At 44.0% G+C, this 19,084-nt stretch overlaps 1 protein-coding gene across 14 annotated transcripts in view; it reads left to right on the top strand.

Annotated features, from left to right (window-relative positions):
* Window positions 1-19,084, top strand: part of mapk8ip3 (mitogen-activated protein kinase 8 interacting protein 3) — a 162,472-nt gene that overhangs the window by 82,094 nt on the left and 61,294 nt on the right. For 11 of the 14 annotated variants that reach the window (XM_061884462.1, XM_061884460.1, XM_061884461.1 and 8 more), the window contains 5 exons: window positions 1,101-1,157; window positions 2,927-3,097; window positions 3,232-3,391; window positions 8,734-8,784; window positions 14,638-14,718. In XM_061884462.1, the coding sequence (XP_061740446.1) occupies window positions 1,101-1,157; window positions 2,927-3,097; window positions 3,232-3,391; window positions 8,734-8,784; window positions 14,638-14,718 (520 nt within the window). The remainder of the gene's footprint in view (window positions 1-1,100; window positions 1,158-2,926; window positions 3,098-3,231; window positions 3,392-8,733; window positions 8,785-14,637; window positions 14,719-19,084) is intronic. The other 3 variants (XM_061884472.1, XM_061884469.1, XM_061884471.1) reach the window with 2 other exon arrangements.

Here is a 19,084-nt window from a genome sequence, read left to right as displayed (position 1 = left end):
CTACTTGGACTATTCCACTAACTACCCAGCTACTCAACTACTTGGACTATTCCACTAACTACCCAGCTACTCAACTACTTGGACTATTCCACTAACTACCCAGCTACTCAACTACTTGGACTATTCCACTAACTACCCAGCTACTCTACTACTTGGACTATTCCACTAACTACCCAGCTACTCAACTACTTGGACTATTCCACTAACTACCCAACTACTCAACTACTTGGACTATTCCACTAACTACCAAGCTACTCAACTACTTGGACTATTCCACTAACTACCCAGCTACACAACTACTTGTACTATTCCACTAACTACCCAGCTACACAACTACTTGGACTATTCCACTAACTACCCAGCTACTCAACAACTTGGACTATTCCACTAACTACCCAGCTACTCAACTACTTGGACTATTCCACTAACTACCCAGCTACTCAACTACTTGGACTATTCCACTAACTACCCAGCTACTCTACTACTTGGACTATTCCACTAACTACCCAGCTACTCAACTACTTGGACTATTCCACTAACTACCCAACTACTCAACTACTTGGACTATTCCACTAACTACCAAGCTACTCAACTACTTGGACTATTCCACTAACTACCCAGCTACACAACTACTTGTACTATTCCACTAACTACCCAGCTACACAACTACTTGGACTATTCCACTAACTACCCAGCTACTCAACAACCTGGACTATTCCACTAACTACCCAGTTATTCAACTACTTGGACTATTCCACTAACTACCCAGCTACACAACTACTTGGACTATTCCACTAACTACCCAGCTACTCAACAACCTGGACTATTCCACTAACTACCCAGTTATTCAACTACTTGGACTATTCCACTAACTACCCAGCTACACAACTACTTGGACTATTCCACTAACTACCCAGCTACTCAACTACTTGGACTATTCCACTAACTGCCCAGCTACTCAACTACTTGGACTATTCCACTAACTACCCAGCTACTCTACTCACTTACTGAATGTTGTTGCCCCCTGCTGGGTAGCAGGAGTATTGTTATTTACTTTGTACAGTAAATATGACTAAACATCATGTTATTATGAACTTCAGGGCGTCCCGGGAGAGTCCTGCCATCCAAGAGAAGAAGAAGTCCACCATCTGGCAGTTGTAAGATTCTTCTAGCTGACACTGTGAAGGACAGAAAAGTGACAAGTTTGTACAAACCCTGTTTCCATATGAGTTGGGAAATTGTGTTAGATGTAAATATAAACAGAATACAATGATTTGCAAATCCTTTTCAACCCATATTCAGTTGAATATGCTACAAAGACAACATATTTGATGTTCAAACTCATAAACTTTATTTTTTTTTGCAAATAATCATTAACTTTAGAATTTGATGCCAGCAATACCTGACAAAAAAGTTGGGAAAGTTGGCAATAAATACTGATAAAGTTGAGGAATGCTCATCAATCACTTATATGGAACATCCCACAGGTGTGCAGGCTAATTGGGAACAGGTGGGTGCCATGATTGGCTATAAAAACAGCTTCCCAAAAAAATGCTCAGTCTTTCACAAGAAAGGATGGGGCGAGGTACACCCCTTTGTCCACAACTGCGTGAGCAAATAGTCAAACAGTTTAAGAACAACATTTCTCAAAGTGCAATTGCAAGAAATTTAGGGATTTCAACATCTACGCTCCATAATATCATCAAAAGGTTCAGAGAATCTGGAGAAATCCCTCCACGTAAGCAGCATGGCCGGAAACCAACATTGAATGACCGTGACCTTTGATCCCTCAGACAGCACTGTATCAAAAACCGTCATCAATCTCTAAAGGATATCACCACATGGGCTCAGGAACACTTCAGAAAACCACTGTCACTAACTACAGTTGGTTGCTACATCTGTAAGTGCAAGTAAAAGCTCTACTATGCAAAGGCAAAGCCATTTATCAACAACATCCAGAAACGCCGCCGGCTTCTTTGGGTCCGAGATCATCTAAGATGGACTGATGCAAAGTGGAAAATGTTCTGTGGTCTGACGAGTCCACATTTCAAATTGTTTTTGCAAATATTCAACATCGTGTCTTCCGGACCAAAGGGGAAGCGAAACATCCAGACTGTTATCCACGCAAAGTTCTAAAGCCAGCATGTGTGATGGTATGGGGGTGCATTAGTGCCCAAGGCATGGGTAACTTACACATCTGTGAAGGCACCATTAATGCTGAAAGGTCCATACAGGTTTTGGAACAACATATGCTGCCATCTAAGCGCCGTCTTTTAAATGGACGCCCCTGCTTATTACAGCAAGATAATGCCAAGCCACATTCAGCACGTGTTACAACAGCGTGGCTTCGTAAAAAAAGAGTGCGGGTACTTTCCCGGCCCGCCTGCAGTCCAGACCTGTCTCCCATGGAAAATGTGTGGCGCATTATGAAACGTAAAATACGACAGCGGAGACCCCGGACTGTTGAAGGACTGAAGCTCTACATAAAACAAAAATGGGAAAGAATTCCACTTTCAAAGCTTCAACAATTACTTTCCTCAGTTCCCAAAGGTTTATTGAGTGTTGTTAAAAGAAAAGGTGATGTAACACAGTGGTGAACATGCCCTTTCCCAACTACTTTGGCATGTGTTGCAGCCATGAAATTCTAAGTTAATGATTATTTGCAAAAAAAAAAAAAGTTTATGAGTTTGAACATCAAATATGTTGTCTTTGTAGCATATTCAACTAAATATGGGTTGAAAAGAATTTGCAAATCATTGTATTCTGTTTATATTTACATCTAACACAATTTCCCAACTCATATGGAAACGGGGTTTGTAGTTGACATAAAAGTGACAACAAGTTTGTATTTGAGATAAAAGTGACAACAAAAGTGAGAATATGTTTGTATTTGAGAGAAAAGTCAGGAGATCTGATGTCCCGGCAGCTTCGCGCGTCTGTTCAGCTCGTCGGCCAGCCCGCCGCCCGCCAAGCGTCCGTACTGCAGCGTGAACATCCACTACAAGTCGCCCTCGCCTGCAGGCTTCTCGCAGCGACGCAGCCACACCATGTGTCAGATCTCCACCTCCAACCGCACACTGGAGTTCTTCCCAGAAGAGTGAGCGTGCTCCCGCCTCGCCGCTCCCTGCTCCCCGCTGGCTGCTGCTGACAGGAGGAGGAGGAGGAGGTGTCACTTCCTGGCTGCTAACGCTTGGCTCTATCCTGCTCCCCCCCCCCCCCTGCTGCTTGCAGACTGGCCAGTAACGCTGCGGCCTCTCTCCTCAGCGACTCCGCCCTCTTGGCGCGCCGAGAGCAGCGGCGGGAGCAGTACCGGCAGGTGCGCGAACACATGCGCCGCGACGACAACATCATGCAGGCCTGTGGCTGGAGTGTGCCCTCCCGCCTCAAGCAGGTACACAACTACACAACACCACCCCATCTCAACCATCTACACAACACCACCACTATCAACCATCTACACAACACCACCACTATCAACCTACGACACAACACCAACCCATCTCAACCATCTACACAACACCACCACTATCAACCAACGACACACACCACCACCCCATCTCAACTATCTACACAACACCACCACTATCAACCATCTACACAACACCACCACTATCAACCATCTACACAACACCACCACTATCACCCATCTACACAACACCACCACTATCACCCATCTACACAACACCACCACTATCAACCATCTACACAACACCACCACTATCAACCACCTACACAACACCACCACTATCAACCACCTACAAAACACCACCACTATCAACCACCTACAAAACACCACTACTATCAACCACCTACACAACACCACCACTATCAACCACCTACACAACACCACCACTATCAACCACCTACACAACACCACCACTATCAACCACCTACAAAACACCACCACTATCAACCACCTACACAACACCACCACTATCAACCATCTACACAACACCACCACTATCAACCATCTACACAACACCACCACTATCAACCACCTACACAACACCACCACTATCAACCATCTACACAACACCACCACTATCAACCATCTACACAACACCACCACTTTCAACCATCTACACAACACCACCACTATCAACCATCTACACAACACCACCACTTTCAACCATCTACACAACACCACCACTATCAACCACCTACACAACACCACCACTATCAACCATCTACACAACACCACCACTATCAACCACCTACACAACACCACCACTATCAACCACCTACACAACACCACCACTATCAACCACCTACAAAACACCACCACTATCAACCACCTACAAAACACCACCACTATCAACCACCTACACAACACCACCACTATCAACCACCTACACAACACCACCACTATCAACCACCTACACAACACCACCACTATCAACCATCTACACACCACCACCACTATCAACCATCTACACACCACCACCACTATCAACCATCTACACAACACCACCACTATCAACCATCTACACAACACCACCACTATCAACCATCTACACAACACCACTATCAACCACCTACACAACACCACAACTATCAACCATCTACACAACACCACCACTATCAACCATCTACACAACACCACCACTATCAACCAATGACACACACCACCACTATCAACCATCTACACAACACCACCACTATCAACCATCTACACAACACCACCACTATCAACCATCTACACAACACCACCACTATCAACCATCTACACAACACCACCACTATCAACCATCTACACAACACCACCACTATCAACCATCTACACAACACCACCACTATCAACCATCTACACAACACCACCACTATCAACCATCTACACAACACCACTATCAACCACCTACACAACACCACAACTATCAACCATCTACACAACACCACCACTATCAACCATCTACACAACACCACCACTATCAACCAATGACACACACCACCACTATCAACCATCTACACAACACCACCACTATCAACCATCTACACAACACCACCACTATCAACCATCTACACAACACCACCACTATCAACCATCTACACAACACCACCACTATCAACCATCTACACAACACCACCACTATCAACCATCTACACAACACCACCACTATCAACCTACGACACACACCACCACTATCAACCATCTACACAACACCACCACTATCAACCATCTACACAACACCACCACTATCAACCACCTACACAACACCACCACTATCAACCATCTACACAACACCACCACTATCAACCATCTACACAACACCACCACTATCAACCATCTACACAACACCACCACTATCAACCATCTACACAACAACACCACCACTATCAACCATCTACACAACAACACCGCCACTATCAACCATCTACACAACACCGCCACTATCAACCATCTACACAACACCGCCACTATCAACCACCTACACAACACCGCCACTATCAACCATCTACACAACACCGCCACTATCAACCATCTACACAACACCACCATTATCAACCATCTACACAACACCACCACTATCAACCATCTACACAACACCACCACTATCAACCATCTACACAACACCACCACTATCAACCATCTACACAACACCACCACTATCAACCACCTACACAACACCACCACTATCAACCACCTACACAACACCACCACTATCAACCATCTACACAACACCACCACTATCAACCATTTACACAACACCACCACTATCAACCATTTACACAACACCACCACTATCAACCATTTACACAACACCACCACTATCAACCACATACACAACACCACCACTATCCACCATTTACACAACACCACCACTATCAACCATCTACACAACACCACCACTATCATCCATTTACACAACACCACCACTATCAACCATCTACACAACACCACCACTATCAACCATCTACACAACACCACCACTATCAACCATCTACACAACACCACCACTATCAACCATCTACACAACACCACCACTATCAACCATCTACACAACACCACCACTATCAACCATTTACACAACACCACCACTATCAACCATTTACACAACACCACCACTATCAACCACCTACACAACACCACCACTATCAACCATCTACACAACACCACCACTATCAACCATCTACACAACACCACCACTATCAACCATCTACACAACACCACCACTATCAACCATCTACACAACACCACCACTATCAACCACCTACACAACACCACCACTATCAACCATCTACACAACACCACCACTATCAACCATTTACACAACACCACCACTATCAACCATCTACACAACACCACCACTATCAACCACCTACACAACACCACCACTATCAACCATCTACACAACACCACCACTATCAACCATCTACACAACACCACCACTATCAACCAACGACACACACCACCACTATCAACCATCTACACAACACCACCACTATCAACCATCTACACAACACCACCACTATCAACCATCTACACAACACCACCACTATCAACCATCTACACAACACCCCTTTCAACCATCTACACAACACCACCACTATCAACCACCTACACAACACAACCACTATCAACATTCTACACAACACCACCACTATCAACCATCTACACAACACCACCACTATCAACCACCTACACAACACCACCACTATCAACCACCTACACAACACCACCACTATCAACCATCTACACAACACCACCACTATCAACCATCTACACAACACCACCACTATCAACCATCTACACAACACCACCACTATCAACCATCTACACAACACCACCACTATCAACCAACGACACACACCACCACTATCAACCATCTACACAACACCACCACTATCAACCATCTACACAACACCCCCACTATCAACCACCTACACAATACCACCACTATCAACCATCTACACAACACCACCACTATCAACCATCTACACACCACCACCACTTTCAACCATCTACACAACACCACCACTATCAACCACCTACCCAACACCACCACTATCAACCATCTACACACCACCACCACTATCAACCATCTACACAACACCACCACTATCAACCACCTACACAACACCACCACTATCAACCATCTACACAACACCACGACTATCAACCACCTACACAACACCACCACTATCAACCACCTACCCAACACCACCACTATCAACCATCTACACACCACCACCACTATCAACCATCTACACAACACCACCACTATCAACCACCTACACAACACCACCACTATCAACCATCTACACAACACCACCACTATCAACCATCTACACAACACCACCACTATCAACCATCTACACAACACCACCACTATCAACCACCTACACAACACCACCACTATCAACCACCTACACAACACCACCACTATCAACCATCTACACAACACCACCACTATCAACCACCTACACAACGCCACCACTATCAACCACCTACACAACACCACCACTATCAACCATTTACACAACACCACCACTATCAACCATCTACACAACACCACCACTATCAACCATTTACACAACACCACCACTATCAACCATCTACACAACACCACCACTATCAACCACCTACACAACACCACCACTATCAACCATTTACACAACACCACCACTATCAACCATCTACACAACACCACCACTATCAACCATTTACACAACACCACCACTATCAACCACCTACACAACACCACCACTATCAACCATCTACACAACACCACCACTATCAACCACCTACACAACCCATGTTAACATTTTTTCCTATAACTTGAGTTGATTTATTTTGAAAACATTATTACATTGTTTAATGCATCCATTGGGGCATCACAACAAAATGATGCATAATAATGTGTTCATAATAATGTGTTCATTCCACCACTGAGTTGGACAATATCGGCAAGCGGCAAAAAAGCCATTATCGGACATCTGTAGTTTTACTTATTGTAAACATGCAAATAAAGTAAATAGTCCCATTTTGGCTGAACAAACGTAGAACACCTTCCATGAAATGTAAAAGAAGTTAAACAGCATTTAGGCTCCTACAATGTTTATGTCAGTAAAGTCAAAGTGCAAATAAAAATTCAGCTTCACCACTTGAGTCATAATTTTTGCGCTACAGAAACTTCTGCGTTGTCAGCTTTGTCGCTGACACTTTGGTTAGGTTTTGTTTTTAGTTCCTCTCAGCGCTCTTATTTTGGCTCCTTTTCCTGCACGTCTACCTGAGCGCTTGTTTCCCCTCAGCTGTCCCTGATTGGCCGTCTGGCACACCTGCTGACAATCGCCAATCAGGCTACTATTTATGCCTGCCTCTCCCTCCAGTCAGGGCTGAAGTATTGTAGCTGCATGCTGTCTCCTGATAGCTGTTTGCAGTTTGCTGTCTCCTAGCTCCTTGTTTCCTGTTAGCTGTTTCCTGGTGTTTTCCTACATTTTCTTTTGGACATGTTTTCCTGCATCCTGCCTGCCGTCTCTGCATCCTGGGTTTCGCCACCAACACCACTTGACGTGTGGGACTTGACTTCCAGACTTTTTCTGTTTGTTTGGTGTTGTCATCACTGCCACAAGTGAGGGGAAAGTGTATTACAACCACAGCTGTTTTGGAAGCCCTAGAGGGGTAGCTTGCGGCCCCCCGGCCGGCCCTATGGCTAATAAACACTGTATCAGATGGCAGGTTTTGTAAGAAATATGAAGATTTCAACTCCTGACGTCTTTGTGGTCTCCCCACAGACTGGCGGTCAGACGGACAGCGCTCAGGACAGCCCGCTGAAGAGACAACAGGCAAGCGTGAAGCGTGACCCACCTTCTAGCTTGATGCTAACATACATGGCCTTTGCTATTGACATGCTACTGAGTAGCATTAGCCAGTTTACATGGCGACGTCAGCGCCTGCAAATGTGTTGCTAAGATGCACGTCCCGATCAAACACCTGTGAAAAAAGTACAATACTTAGAGGGGTAACACTTTGTAGGGCGCAACAGAAGACAACATGACTTGTACACTACTGCCACCTAGCGTCTTGGAAGTCCAAGACAGGCTAAGTGTTCATTTAGCTGCTCTGCAACAATTTTTTCGAGGATTTTCGAAATAAAGGGAAGGTGAGACACTGGTCGGTAGTTTACCATGAGGTCAGGATGGAGGTTAGGTCTTTTAAGAAGAGGATGAATAACCGCTTTTTTGAATGCTAGGGGAACAGTGTTTATAATATTTAGCACTGATGGACCTAATAACACAAAGAGCTCCTTGATCAGTTTCCCAGGAAGAGGGTCAAGTAAACATGTTGTATGTTTTATTCCATTTACACGTTGGAACAATTCTTCTAATGTTAGTTCATCACAAGTTCCACTTTGCATCTGTGCTTGTGTAGACTCTATCGTGCAGACTAGGGCCCTTGTGTAGACCTTGTGGTGCAGACTAGGGCCCTTGTGTAGACCTTGTGGTGCAGACTAGGGCCCTTGTGTAGACTCTATCGTGCATACTAGGGCCCTTGTGTAGACCTTGTGATGCACACTAGGGCCCTTGTGTAGACTCTATCGTGCAGACTAGGGCCCTTGTGTAGACCTTGTGGTGCAGACTAGGGCCCTTGTGTAGACTCTATCGTGCAGACTAGGGCCCGTGTGTAGACTCTATCGTGCAGACTAGGGCCCTTGTGTAGACCTTGTGGTGCAGACTAGGGCCCTTGTATAGACCATCGTGCAGACTAGGGCCCTTGTGTAGACTCTATCGTGCAGAAAAGGCCCTTGTGTAGACTCTATCGTTCAGACTAGGGCCCTTGTGTAGACCTTGTGGTGCAGACTAGGGCCCTTGTGTAGACCTTGTGGTGCAGACTAGGGCCCTTGTGTAGACTCTATCGTGCATACTAGGGCCCTTGTGTAGACCTTGTGGTGCAGACTAGGGCCCTTGTGTAGACTCTATCGTGCAGACTAGGGCCCGTGTGTAGACTCTATCGTGCAGACTAGGGCCCTTGTGTAGACCTTGTGGTGCAGACTAGGGCCCTTGTGTAGACCTTGTGATGCAGACTAGGGCCCTTGTGTAGACCTTGTGATGCAGACTAGGGCCCTTGTGTAGACTCTATCGTGCAGACTAGGGCCCTTGTGTAGACCTTGTGGTGCAGACTAGGGCCCTTGTGTAGACTCTATCGTGCCGACTAGGGCCCGTGTGTAGACTCTATCGTGCAGACTAGGGCCCTTGTGTAGACTATCGTGCAGACTAGGGCCCTTGTGTAGACTCTATCGTGCAGACTAGGGCCCTTGTGTAGACTCTATCGTGCAGACTAGGGCCCTTGTGTAGACCTTGTGGTGCAGACTAGGGCCCTTGTGTAGACTCTATCGTGCAGACTAGGGCCCTGGTGTAGACTCTATCGTGCAGACTAGGGCCCTTGTATAGACCATCGTGCAGACTAGGGCCCTTGTGTAGACTCTATCGTGCAGAAAAGGCCCTTGTGTAGACTCTATCGTTCAGACTAGGGCCCTTGTGTAGACCTTGTGGTGCAGACTAGGGCCCTTGTGTAGACCTTGTGGTGCAGACGAGGGCCCTTGTGTAGACTCTATCGTGCATACTAGGGCCCTTGTGTAGACCTTGTGGTGCAGACTAGGGCCCTTGTGTAGACCTTGTGGTGCAGACTAGGGCCCTTGTGTAGACCTTGTGATGCAGACTAGGGCCCTTGTGTAGACCTTGTGGTGCAGACTAGGGCCCTTGTGTAGACCTTGTGATGCAGACTAGGGCCCTTGTGTAGACCTTGTGATGCAGACTAGGGCCCTTGTGTAGACTCTATCGTGCAGACTAGGGCCCTTGTGTAGACCTTGTGGTGCAGACTAGGGCCCTTGTGTAGACTCTATCGTGCCGACTAGGGCCCGTGTGTAGACTCTATCGTGCAGAAAAGGCCCTTGTGTAGACTCTATCGTGCAGACTAGGGCCCTTGTTTAGACTCTATCGTGCAGAAAAGGCCCTTGTGTAGACTCTATCGTTCAGACTAGGGCCCTTGTGTAGACCTTGTGGTGCAGACCAGGGCCTGCAGGACTTCAAGTTGACCCACGAGGCATCATGCTTCTAAGGAGGAGTCTTGTCCGCAGGGAGATTGCATTCATTTGAAATTTGCTAATATGTGTTGTATCATGTCTCAAAGGGCTGCACAAGCCACAACCATATCCTCGGATTTGATTCTACACACATATATATATATATATATATATATATATATATATATATATATATATATATATATATATATATATATATATATATATATATATATATGTGTATGTATATATATATATATATATATATATATATATATATATATGTGTATGTATATATGTGTATGTATATATATATATATATATATGTATATATATATATGTATGTATATATATATATATATATGTATATATATATATTAGATTAGCTCGGGCCCAGCGAAGTGTTTCTGGGTGTTGTTGATAAATGGCTTTGGCTTTGCATAATAGAGTTTCAACTTGCACTTACAGATGTAGCGACCAACTGTAGTTACTGACAGTGGTTTATTGAAGTGTTCCAAAGCCCATGTGGCGATATCCTTTACACACTGATGTGTCTTTTTAATGCAGTAGCGCCTGAGGGATGGAAGGTGCGTAATATCATGGCTTATGTGGAGTGATTTCTCCAGATTCTCTCAACATTTTGATGATATTACGGAGCGTAGATGTTGAAATCTCTTGTTGAGAAATGTTGTTCTTTAACAATTTGCTCACGCATTTGCTGACAAAGTGGTGACCCTCGCCCCGTCCTTGTTTGTGAATGAGTGAGCATTTCATGGAAGCTGCGTTTATAGCCAATCATGGCACCCACCTGTTCCCAATTAGCCTGTTCACCTGTGGCATGTTCCAAATAAGTCTTTGATTAGCATTCCTCAACTTTTTCTATCTTTTTTGCCACTTGTGCCAGCTTTTTTGAAACATGTTGCAGCCATCAAATTCCAAATGAGCAAATATTTGCAAAAAAAGAACAAAGTTTGTCAGTGTGAAGATGAAATATCTTGTCTTTGCAGTCTATCTTAGATGAGCTCGGGCCCAGCGAAGTGTTTCTGGGTGTTGTTGATAAATGGCTTTGGCTTTGCATAATAGAGTTTCAACTTGCACTTACAGATGTAGCGACCAATTGTAGTTACTGACAGTGGTTTATTGAAGTGTTCCAAAGCCCATGTGGTGATATCCTTTACACACTGATGTGTCTTTTTAATGCAGTAGCGCCTGAGGGATGGAAGGTGCGTAATATCATGGCTTATGTAGAGTGATTTCTCCAGATTCTCTCAACATTTTGATGATATTACGGAGCGTAGATGTTGAAATCTCTTGTTGAGAAATGTTGTCCTTTAACAATTTGCTCACCCATTTGCTGACAAAGTGGTGACCCTCGCCCCGTCCTTGTTTGTGAATGAGTGAGCATTTCATGGAAGCTGCGTTTATAGCCAATCATGGCACCCACCTGTTCCCAATTAGCCTGTTCACCTGTGGCATGTTCCAAATAAGTCTTTGATTAGCATTCCTCAACTTTTTCTATCTTTTTTGCCACTTGTGCCAGCTTTTTTGAAACATGTTGCAGCCATCAAATTCCAAATGAGCAAATATTTGCAAAAAAAGAACAAAGTTTGTCAGTGTGAAGATGAAATATCTTGTCTTTGCAGTCTATCTTAGATGAGCTCGGGCCCAGCGAAGTGTTTCTGGGTGTTGTTGATAAATGGCTTTGGCTTTGCATAATAGAGTTTCAACTTGCACTTACAGATGTAGCGACCAATTGTAGTTACTGACAGTGGTTTATTGAAGTGTTCCAAAGCCCATGTGGTGATATCCTTTACACACTGATGTGTCTTTTTAATGCAGTAGCGCCTGAGGGATGGAAGGTGCGTAATATCATGGCTTATGTGGAGTGATTTCTCCAGATTCTCTCAACATTTTGATGATATTACGGAGCGTAGATGTTGAAATCTCTTGTTGAGAAATGTTGTTCTTGAACAATTTGCTCACGCATTTGCTGACAAAGTGGTGACGCTCGCCCCGTCATTGTTTGTGAATGTGTGAGCATTTCATGGAAGCTGCGTTTATAGCCAATCATGGCACCCACCTGTTCCCAATTAGCCTGTTCACCTGTGGTATGTTCCAAATCAGTCTTTGATTAGCATTCCTCAACTTTTTCAATCTTTTTTGCCACTTGTACCAGCTTTTTTTAAACATGTTGCAGCCATCAAATTCCAAATGAGCAAATATTTGCAAAAAAAGAACAAAGTTTGTCAGTGTGAAGATGAAATATCTTGTCTTTGCAGTCTATCTTAGACGAGCTTGGGCCCAGCGAAGTGTTTCTGGGTGTTGTTGATAAATGGCTTTGGCTTTGCATAATAGAGTTTCAACTTGCACTTACAGATGTAGCGACCAATTGTAGTTACTGACAGTGGTTTATTGAAGTGTTCCAAAGCCCATGTGGTGATATCCTTTACACACTGATGTGTCTTTTTAATACAGTAGCGCCTGAGGGATGGAAGGTGCGTAATATCATGGCTTATGTGGAGTGATTTCTCCAGATTCTCTCAACATTTTGATGATATTACGGAGCGTAGATGTTGAAATCTCTTGTTGAGAAATGTTGTTCTTTAACAATTTGCTCACGCATTTGCTGACAAAGTGGTGACCCTCGCCCCGTCCTTGTTTGTGAATGAGTGAGCATTTCATGGAAGCTGCGTTTATAGCCAATCATGGCACCCACCTGTTCCCAATTAGCCTGTTAGCCTGTGGCATCTTCCAAATAAGTCTTTGATTAGCATTCCTCAACTTTTTCTATCTTTTTTGCCACTTGTGCCAGCTTTTTTGAAACGTGTTGCAGCCATCAAATTCCAAATGAGCAAATATTTGCAAAAAAAGAACAAAGTTTGTCAGTGTGAAGATGAAATATCTTGTCTTTGCAGTCTATCTTAGATGAGCTCGGGCCCAGCGAAGTGTTTCTGGGTGTTGTTGATAAATGGCTTTGGCTTTGCATAATAGAGTTTCAACTTGCACTTACAGATGTAGCGACCAATTGTAGTTACTGACAGTGGTTTATTGAAGTGTTCCAAAGCCCATGTGGTGATATCCTTTACACACTGATGTGTCGTTTTAATGCAGTAGCGCCTGAGGGATGGAAGGTGCGTAAAAAAAAAAAAGAACAAAGTTTGTCAGTGTGAAGATGAAATATCTTGTCTTTGCAGTCTATCTTAGATGAGCTCGGGCCCAGCGAAGTGTTTCTGGGTGTTGTTGATAAATGGCTTTGGCTTTGCATAATAGAGTTTCAACTTGCACTTACAGATGTAGCGACCAATTGTAGTTACTGACAGTGGTTTATTGAAGTGTTCCAAAGCCCATGTGGTGATATCCTTTACACACTGATGTGTCTTTTTAATACAGTAGCGCCTGAGGGATGGAAGGTGCGTTAAAAAAAAAAAAGAACAAAGTTTGTCAGTGTGAAGATGAAATATCTTGTCTTTGCAGTCTATTCAATGGAATATAAGTTGAAAAGGATTAGTTTTTCTTTCCATGTCCACAAGGTGACAACTGTATCTTGTTCTCGTTGTTAAAAGTGTCCTAGCAGGATCCAGACAGCACATAAAGACTTCTCGACTTGTGCTTTCAGACCAGCAGTGACAAAGACATGAAGAACGTTCCGGTCCCGGTCTACTGTCGGCCCCTGGTGGAGAAGGACCCCAACAGGAAGGTGAGGGTGGTGTTTTGATGAAGGAAACTTCCACAGTTAGTGCCATCCATGTGTTGTTGGCATTCAACTGTCAACAAGCAAACAGCAGAAATGATCAAGGGCAAGTAAATAAACAAACGTTGTCAATATTAATCACATTTTTAGAAAAACACTGAGCTATTTATTATTAATCCTGGAAAAGACTAATGCTGACTTTGATCCAGGTCAATTCCAACCAATATCGGTTAATGGGGGGTCAAGCCCCGCCCACCACTGTGTGAATAAATGATAAATGGGTTGTACTTGTATAGTGCTTTTCTACCTTCAAGGTACTCAAAACACTTTGACACTACTTCCACATTCACCCATTCCCACACTGATGGAGGGAGCTGCCATGCAAGGCGCTAACCAGCACCCATCAAGAGCAAGGGTGAAGTGTCTTGCTCAAGGACACAACGGATGTGACGAGGTTGATACTAGTTGGGGGGGATTGAACCAGGGACCCTCGGGTTGCGCGCGGCCACTCTTCCGCCACGCCGTGACTTGAGGTCATTCTGATCACTAAGAACAGTGATGACAAATAATGACGCTCATTTCCTTCAACAGCGTGTGAGTTTCTCTTAAAGACCATTTGATGTCCAACTCTTGAAAATATCTTCATGTTTCACAAACAAACATTTGCATCCAGCAAACTAGTTGTCTGATATTTATAGTGTTCGAAACCTCTAAATCATTTAAAGATCTGTCTTAAGACCCACTTTTATTCTTTGGCTTTTAACACTACGTGAGTTGTGTGGTCCTCTGTGTTTTTTTATACACTTTGATTTCTATTTTACTGTTTTAATTGATTGGATCACACTCCTCAGCCTTCCCGGTAAGGTTTATTCAGGTGTACTGGAGAGGAGGCTACGCCGGATAGTCGAACCTCGGATTCAGGAGGAACAGTGTGGTTTTCGTCCTGGTCGTGGAACTGTGGACCAGCTCTATACTCTCGGCAGGGTTCTTGAGGGTGCATGGGAGTTTGCCCAACCAGTCTACATGTGCTTTGTGGACTTGGAGAAGGCATTCGACCGTGTCCCTCGGGAAGTCCTGTGGGGAGTGCTCAGAGAGTATGGGGTATCGGACTGTCTTATTGTGGCGGTCCACTCCCTGTATGATCAGTGCCAGAGCTTGGTCCGCATTGCCGGCAGTAAGTCGAACACATTTCCAGTGAGGGTTGGACTCCGCCAAGGCTGTCCTTTGTCACCCATTCTGTTCATAACTTTTATGGACAGAATTTCTAGGCGCAGTCAAGGCGTTGAGGGGTTCCGGTTTGGTAACCGCAGGATTAGGTCTCTGCTTTTTGCAGATGATGTGGTCCTGATGGCTTCATCTGACCGGGATCTTCAGCTCTCGCTGGATCGGTTCGCAGCCGAGTGTGAAGCGACCGGAATGAGAATCAGCACCTCCAAGTCCGAGTCCGTGGTTCTCGCCCGGAAAAGGGTGGAGTGCCATCTCCGGGTTGGGGAGGAGACCCTGCCCCAAGTGGAGGAGTTCAAGTACCTAAGAGTCTTGTTCACGAGTGAGGGAAGAGTGGATGGTGAGATCGACAGGCGGATCGGTGCGGCGTCTTCAGTAATGCGGACGTTGTATCGATCCGTTGTGGTGAAGAAGGAGCTGAGCCGGAAGGCAAAGCTCTCAATTTACCGGTCGATCTACGTTCCCATCCTCACCTATGGTCATGAGCTTTGGGCCATGACCGAAAGGATAAGATCACGGGTACAAGCGGCCCAAATGAGTTTCCTACGCCATCTGGCGGGTCTCTCCCTTAGAGATAGGGTGAGAAGCTCTGCCATCCGGGAAGAACTCAAAGTAAAGCCGCTGCTCCTCCACATGGAGAGGAGCCAGATGAGGTGGTTCGGGCATCTGGTCAGGATGCCACCCGAACGCCTCCCTAGGGAGGTGTTTAGGGCACGTCCAACCGGTAGGAGGCCACGGGGAAGACCCAGGACACGTTGGGAAGACTATGTCTCCCGGCTGGCCTGGGAACGCCTCGGGATCCCCCGGGAAGAGCTAGACGAAGTGGCTGGAGATAGGGAAGTCTGGGCTTCCCTGCTTAGGCTGCTGCCCCCGCGACCCGACCTCGGATAAGCGGAAGATGATGGATGGATGGATGGATGTTTTAATTGATTTTACCCTTTAAAATTGTTTTTAATCATATTTGTTTTTTTTTAATATTGGTTTTATATTTATTTATTTTTTGTTTTTATTCAGTCATTGGTGGAGCATAATATTGTTTTTTTAATATTGTTTTTAACATGGCTGTGCAGCACTTTGGATACATTATTGTTGTTTAAATGTGCTATATAAATAAAGTGGATTGGATTGGATTGCAATTAACTGCCACTAATTACCAGTTCACTTCAGACAATATGCAATATTCACAATTAATATTTGACAGCTCTAACCATATATATATATTAGGGCTGGGCAACGATTAAAAATTTTAATCGAAGTTAATCGCACTATTTCTCCGATTAATCGCGATTAACTGCATTGTATACGCAAAGCCCAATAATGAATTCAAAAGTAGTGTGTAGTGCACCTTTATTGGAATATTCTCCCACATGAACAAAAGCGCCAAAACATTTGTTGTGCAAACACAATTTAAATCAGTCCTTGTTAAACAGTAGCAGTTAAATAGCATATTTTATGAAAATCAACTCAAAAAATGTAAATACAAACATTTAAGTTTATTCCCACTGTCAGGGTATTTAAGTTATCCTGTTTGTTATGGAAAATAAATATAATCTACATACAAATCTCTGAGCCACAATCATAACATCTGAACAGGCAATTTCTGAGGTAACAGCAGAAACATTTTTTTTATCAGGGATCTTATGTTTAAAAAACCTATATTATAGGTAGTGGGCTGTTTTAGGGAACTTTTGATCAAATTATCCGTAGTAGCAATATTAATAATGTTGTGTTTATTCTGCGTAGTGCACTTAAAATAATTATGACCATATCTAGGAATTGATATGATGGGAATTTTCCAATTGTTTGCTTGGTGCTTTGATAAACTGAACGCATATACATGGTACTATATTGTGATGTTATGAGCCAGGGAAAAAAAGAACTACCCTACCCAGCATGCAACAGGAGTGACGAGCATGCGCGGTAGCCCGGTATAGGTTGTGTCGCCATGACGGCATCTTGTATGTTGTGATATGCACGCTCTGAAAGTAAACGTTAAGAACTCAGCCAACACTCCTGGTCTGCATTATTCATAAATAGACAGACAACACAAATACTCCGCTGCTTCACAGGCCGCTGGATGTAGCCGGCAAAGTATTCCCATGCTAGCTAGCCGGTCTAGCAAGCACGCGTCATTCAGTCCAAAACGGCCCGATCTATCCACATCCAGAATTGTCTGGCGGTCGTAAGTGATCCCGGAGTGACCACGCTGTAAGCAGCCAGGAAATTTGCAGAATTGTCCGGTATTTTTGCCAAATGTTCCATCTTTACCAAGAGCCCCTCGACGCCGGGCGACACCATCTTGTTAAGAAAAGGCGTTAACAAAATAAAAGCATGTAAACAACATACGCAAATGTGCGATAAAATAATTGTCGGCGTTAATAGATTGATGAGTTAACTCATAATTAACGCACTAATTTGCCCACCCCTAATATATATATATATATATATTAGGGCTGGGCATTGATTAAAAATTTTAATCAAAGTTAATCGCACTATCTCTCCGATTAAACACAATTAACTGCATTGTATACACAAAGCTCAATAATGAATTCAAAAGTAGTGTGTAGTGCACCTTTATTGGAATATTCTCCCACATGAACACAAGCGCCAAAACATTTGTTGTGCAAACACAATTTTATTTAAGTTATCCTGTTTGTTATGGAAAATAAATATAATCTACATACAAATCTCTGAGCCACAATCATAACATCCGAACAGGCAATTTCTGAGGTAACAGCAGAAACATTTTCTTTCATCAGAGAGAAAGAAAAGAAAGGGTGAAGCACAAAACACATCACTGCTGGGATTTCCTTTACAGGGACTAGAATGTAAAGTCCATGTTAATAATGGAGTTCCTTCAGAGAATTTTACTCAACTCGGTGCAGTTTGTTCATTCTTAGAACTTATATATGCACACACACACACACACACACATGTATACTGTATAAATAATAGGAAAATAAATATAATTAAAGCTGCAAGCAGCGTTGGTCGGGTCCGCCTTTGGCTGCTGCCCCCGAGACCCACGGCCGGATAAGCGTTAGAAGACGCCTTGGAGCCACTATTTTGAGAATCTAATGCATTGTGAAAGTAATGCAGTTGTTGTATTGAAGTGAAAATATCAAACTTCCTGTTGATTTTTGCTAAA

Source organism: Nerophis ophidion, linkage group LG23 (genome assembly GCF_033978795.1).
Source record: "Nerophis ophidion isolate RoL-2023_Sa linkage group LG23, RoL_Noph_v1.0, whole genome shotgun sequence".
Classification (NCBI taxonomy): domain Eukaryota; kingdom Metazoa; phylum Chordata; class Actinopteri; order Syngnathiformes; family Syngnathidae; genus Nerophis; species Nerophis ophidion.
Note: the sequence above shows the minus strand (reverse complement) of the source record. Positions and strands in the feature narration are given on the sequence as shown.